This window comes from Lolium rigidum, chromosome 3 (assembly GCF_022539505.1).
Source record: "Lolium rigidum isolate FL_2022 chromosome 3, APGP_CSIRO_Lrig_0.1, whole genome shotgun sequence".
Classification (NCBI taxonomy): Eukaryota; Viridiplantae; Streptophyta; class Magnoliopsida; order Poales; family Poaceae; genus Lolium; species Lolium rigidum.
In genome coordinates, this window is record NC_061510.1 from 363,289,214 (window position 1) to 363,295,324 (window position 6,111).

General features: G+C 40.7%; 1 protein-coding gene across 1 annotated transcript; it reads right to left on the reverse strand.

Annotated features, from left to right (window-relative positions):
• Window positions 1-2,577: 2,577 nt before the first annotated feature.
• Window positions 2,578-4,059, reverse strand: LOC124700448 (probable indole-3-pyruvate monooxygenase YUCCA10). Its single transcript, XM_047232576.1, has 4 exons — window positions 3,407-4,059; window positions 3,050-3,283; window positions 2,856-2,978; window positions 2,578-2,757 (listed from the first exon to the last, which is right to left on the reverse strand). Exons 1-4 carry the CDS (start codon window positions 4,016-4,018, stop codon window positions 2,578-2,580), a joined length of 1,149 nt encoding a protein of 382 aa, XP_047088532.1. The 5' UTR covers window positions 4,019-4,059.
• Window positions 4,060-6,111: the final 2,052 nt, after the last annotated feature.

A 6,111-nucleotide genomic window follows, 5' to 3' on the forward strand; every position in this document is an offset into this window, starting at 1 on the left:
ATAAAAAATAGGAAGCTCTTTTGCACACAGCGAGATAACTACTAGAAGGCCCTTGTTGATAGTATACAGGACCGCATCTTACTCCCTAGCTGCTTTGCACATATGAGCCTTGATATGAAGGTGTCCCAAAGATATCAAGAAAAGCACTTTTTTAAAGGGGATCAACAACATACACACTTGGCCTTGTTAAATTACATGTAGAAACTAATTTTTGAGATGTCAAATTTCAGTTCTCCTAGAACTAACTTTGCATTGGTGGGCATGGCATATTGACGAAAAGACAAGTTTATTCATCTTGAAGAACGAGTTATTTTGTACAACATTTATTTATTCTAGGATATACCTGACATCATTTTCTGTAGAAGCTTCTAACATTGGATTTTACACTTCCCAACAGACTTTCAACTTTCATACAGTATATTACTCTCATCACGCAGTGTCATTTTGAGACTGATGAATAGTAGTACAGTACCCGAAGTGGATCCTACCGAATAATGCGGCTGATTCGAGGCTGATATGATCACCTCCTGGTTCACTATTGGGATAAAAATGGCACCAAAATTTTTATACAGAAACCACACTACTGATTACATGACTTTTGCATACATAAATTCAAGTAAGTTCAACACAAGTTATGAAGCTCTTTTACTGAATGAGTATAGAACTAGAAAGCCCTTGTTGATAATATACAAGAGCAGAGCTTACTCCTAGCACATATGAGCCTTGACATGAATATGTCCCGGAGGCATAAATTGTATAATGCACTTGCCTGTTGAACTACATATAAAAGCTAATTTAGCCGCACATAGAGCCTATCATAGATTTAATGTCACTGGTGATATTCTTAGGATCCGCAACAATACCAATAAACCCGCTCATCACCAACCCAGCACAGTAGAGCCTATTTTCACCTTTGCAGTGATTTGGATATTCTTTGTTCGGTAGTCCATTGTCATTTAACCTCCCCCTCAGTGCGCTCCATTTTGTCCAGATCGGACACGGCACAAAGAAGAAAAAAAGAGGGGAGACCTGGGAGTTTTCTTTCTTTCTGGCTGCGGCGGCGCAGTACAGAAAAAGGAGGAAACCTCTCACAACTTCTCCTTCCGAGCAGCATGGGATGGAACGGCCTGACCAGCTTTGCGATCTTCCTACATTTTTACAGGTTTGCAAATTTGTCTCGCACAGGGAGGGTTTTTTTTGCGGGTAGGGTTTTGGTGATTCACTTTTTTTTCCTCGTGGTTAGTGACTGGTTAGTCATCAAATGTCGATTTGGTGACCCAGATAGCTACTAGGGTTGAACTTTCTCTAATACAATACTGGTCCAAGGACTTCTGCATATACAAGTTGGATTAAATAGAATACGGTAGAGAACTGTAAGTTCAATAAAAATTAGGAATATCTTTTACACAGCGAGAGTACTACTACAAGGCCCTTGTCGATAGTATACATGAGCAGATCTTACTCCCTAGCTGCCTAGCACTTATGCGCCTTGACATGAAGGTGTCCCAAAGATATCAACTAACCACACTTTCTAAGGGTAATCAACAACAGCCACACCTGGCCATGTTAAACTACATATAGAAACTGATTTATGTGACGTCAAAATTCAGTTCTCCTAGAACTAGATTTGCATTGGTGGGCATGGCATATTGACGAAATGACGAGTTGCATTCATCTTCAAGAACTAGTTATTTTGTGCAACAATTGTTTATTCTAGGATATACCTAAAATTATTTTTTGTAGAAGCTTCTAACATTGGATTTTACGGTTACCACAATCAATGGCCCTTCTACTTTCATACAATAACTCTCATCACGTAGTGTCATTTTAAGATTGATGAATAGCAGCATAGTACCCGAAGTGGATTGTAGAGAATAATGCGGTTGAGACGAGGCCGATATGTTTACCTCCTGGTTCGTTATCGGGATTAACACGACACCAATTTTTTTAATACAGAAACCGCGCTACTTATCACAGGACTTTTGTATATATAAATCCAAGTAAATATAATACGGTTGACAACCGCAAGTTATGAAGCTCTTTTACTGAACGAGTATAGAACTAGAAATCCCTCGTGATAATATACAAGAGCAGAGCTTACTCCTAGCACATATGAGCCTTGACATGAAAATGTCTCGGAGGCATAAATAGTGTAATGCACTTGCTATTCTGCTTTCATACAGTATATAACTCTTATCATGTTGTGTCATTCTAAGAATGATGAATAGTAGCACAGTACCTGAAATGGATTCTAGGGAATAATGCAGTAGAGTTGAGGCTGATTTGTTTACCTCTAGGTTCACTGTTGAGGATAAACATGGCACTGAAACTTTCATAAAGAAACCATCGCAGGACTTTTGCATATATAATCTCAAGTAACTAGAACACATGTGACAATCGTAAGTTTAACAAATGTTATGAAGCCCTTTTACACAACAAGTATAGAACTAGAATGCCCTTGTCCATAATATCCAAGAGCAGAGCTTACTCCTAGTACATATGAGCCTTAACATGAACATGTCTCAGAGGTATAATAGTCTAATGCACTTGCCTTCTATACTACATATAAAAGATAATTTAGCCGCACATAGAGCGTATAACAGATTTAATGTCATCAGCGATATTCTTAGCATCTGCAGCAATACCAGCCAATCCTCTCCTTGCCAACCCAGCACAGTAGAGTCTATTTTCACCTTTCCAGTGATTTGGATATTCTTTGGTTGGTAGTCCATTGTCATTTAACATGCTCTCACCATTCTGCGCTCAAAAATAATATATTGCCAGATTAGGAGATTTAACAATTGTTGCAAAAATATAAATATGACTTGGGCAAGTTCAAAAGTTTATGTTAGTACCTTGAGCCACATATTTGCTGTGCTCTTGTACCCAGTTGCAAACACAATTGCATCAAATGGGAGTTCATTCCCAGATTGAAATTTTACTATGTTGCCCATGATCTTAATAATGCTTCCTTCAACCTGCAATAGGTAAAGTAAATATTAATAAACTGGCATAGTTAATCAAAATATATGTTCCAGAATATACTTACTTGGATGATGCCTCTTTTTATTAACCCGATAGTGCCAACATCAATCACAGCAGATCGGCCAGTTTTTGACTTGAGGGTCATTGGACCCATTTTTGGCATTCTGATGCCATGCCTTGATAGGTCCCCAAATATGTATTTTGTCGCCATAACAAGGAGGCTATCCACTAGATTCAGGGGAAGATGCTGGGCTAGTGTCATCCCCAACCGGATTAGTTCCTTTGTCATTACATGAATCTGCAGCCACAAAATACTATCACACATCTGATACAATATGCTAGAAATAAAATATCATTCTAGTAGTAATAATACTAAGAAATTATATCCCTATGACCAATTGAAATTATATTGTGCACATACCGGACTTCGTATAACAATCGAAGTATTGGCACCATGTGTCGCAAGGTCGTAAGCGATTTCCATCCCAGAGTTTCCAGATCCAATGACCAACACGCTCTTACCTGAGAAGTTCTTGCCTGACTTGTATCTTGACGAGTGGATGGCCTCACCCGGAAAACTGTGAAGTTCAGGGATCTCAGGAATATTCTCTGCACTATTCTCACCACTCGCCACAACAAGGAACTTTGCAATAAAATTTATTGTTGTGCCCTCCACCATGTCACGAGCCACAATGGACCAATACTTCTTATCGTCGTCGTATTTGGATGACTCCACGCTAGTGAGATACTTTGGTTGAATATTGAAACGCTTCATATATTCATCCAAGTACTTCAGAAACAGGGATTTTGGTATGTATGTTGGTGCATCTGGTGGATATGACATGTGTGGTAACTCACAGAACTCCTTTGCGAGATGCAGCTTCAAGCGGTCGTATGCGCGGTTGCGCCAAAGTGACGCGCTGCAGTCCTCACGCTCGACGATGACGTAAGGAATGGAGAATTGGGTTAGGCACGCTGCTGTTGCGAGGCCTGCTGGACCAGCGCCAACAATCAACACGACGACATTCTCCATTACGAAGACAAGATTTCACAAAGGTGTGGGATATGGGTGCGGTGGTAGGCTAGGAGACTGAGTAAGAAGAGGTATTTGTTTGCTTGTTGGCTGAATGGATATTTGGAAAAGATAATTGCATATGAGGCATATATATATACTTGTAAATTTTGCCTACCTGTTCTATTTTGTGACTAGGTGCAGAAAAAGGTGCATATTACCTGGTCTATCCGGTTCATCTAGATATGGAATGTTATAACTGGCATTGTTGGTGGGAAGACAACCTGGTACGGGGAATAGGCAGGAAACGTAATCTATATACATTCTTTTGGAAACTTACACTATATTTGCTTATAGTTGATTAAGGTTTCCTTCCTTTTGTATCATCATCAATTAAAATACTCCCGAGACGAAGATTTATTCCGAGTATCTGTGTATATTATCCAAATATTTCTTACCTTTACTGTACTTGAGAGGATAAGGACGAGTCAATGTTTCCAAACATTTTGACCCGATTTTTTTAATATTATTTTATTACCTAGTGCCACTGCCAGGGCCCGGGATATTTTTTCGATAAAGGAGCATACCCTGCATCAATAGATGCACACGGCTTGCTTTATTAAAATCAAAGTATCAAGTTAAAATAGATCCATCATCACTTATTACACTCATGAAAACGATAAGGTTGATACATGAATCAACCTATTAAAAATACGGCCAGGGCCCGGGATATAGTGCATGATGTGTATCTTCGCTTGACAACATACTGCATCATATAACAAACCAAAGCATCTCTACGTATTGGGTGCAGATTCTTTTCTACCACGCTACAATCTGCACACAATATTCCGTGCGAATGAACATCTACCACGCTACAATCTGCACAATACGTAGGTGGACTCATTGAACACGAAATGAAGAACTCAAACGACATATGGTTGTGCGCTAGTTGTGAATACTGGATGCCGATAGGAGTCATCGTCCAACGCAAACTTCAAATGATGAAGATCGGCTGCCAAACATCAATCAACAAATTGATGCGTCAATGCCGCTGGCCGATCGGTCATTCGAAGAGGAGCTTGCGTGTTGGTGCCCTCGGCAATGCCGGTGACGACGGCCACAAGCTTGACGGGCTTGCTGGTGTCTGTGCGCTCTACGGCCGTACTATCGTTGGTGGCGTGGTTCGGGAAGTACACCCGCTCGTTACATTCCTTTTCTTGTTTGTTGCTGATGGGCTATCTACTTTGCTACAAAAAGAGGTAAGTGAGAATGGTATTGAACCGGTGAAAATTTGTAGACGTGCTCCAGGTATTTCACATCTTTTGTTCGCATATGATAGTCTACTTTTCTTTAAAGCACAGGCGTGCCAGGCAAGGAAGGTGAAGGAGGTGCTTGACATGTATGCTACTAGTACCGGCCAACCGATTAACCCATCTAAATGCTACATTCGGTTTGGAGAAGCCTGCCCGGTGTTGACTCGCCTGGAGGTCAAAGGGGTGCTAGAAGTCACACAGGAAGCTACTGAGACCAAATACCTTGGTTTGCCTACACCGGAGGGAACAATGGATAAGGGGAAGTTCCAGAGCTTGCAGGCAAGACTAGCAAAGTGCCCTGTTGACAAGGGATTAACTTGTCAATGCCTACAAGTTGTAGACTAGGGTTTTGTTGGAAGTAGAGGGCAAGTAGATCTCGAGGGTTTCAGCCGAAAAAGTACTCGACTGCTTATGAAAACTAGGGTTGTGTTAACAATGAATCGATCCTCTCTTTGTCCCTCGACTCCCCCTTATATAGGAGGTGGAGCCGAGGGTTTCGTATTACACAAGTTTACAGATTCCAGGAGACTCTGTGAGTTCAACTCGTAAAGTTACATATCTCTGTATTCCTAATACAACTCTATCTTTCCTTAACAACTAATTGGGCTTCCGAACTTCATATTCTTCGACCTGTGGGCCTTCAGTAAACCCCGGGTACCATCTTCGGCAGGCCCATCGGGGATGCCTATGTCAGTAGCCCCCGAGATTTTGCTTGAATCGGAGAATCAGGGAAAATCTCCAACTTTACAATTATCATATAACTTCTTCGAGTTAACACATATCTTTAATAAAACAATCATA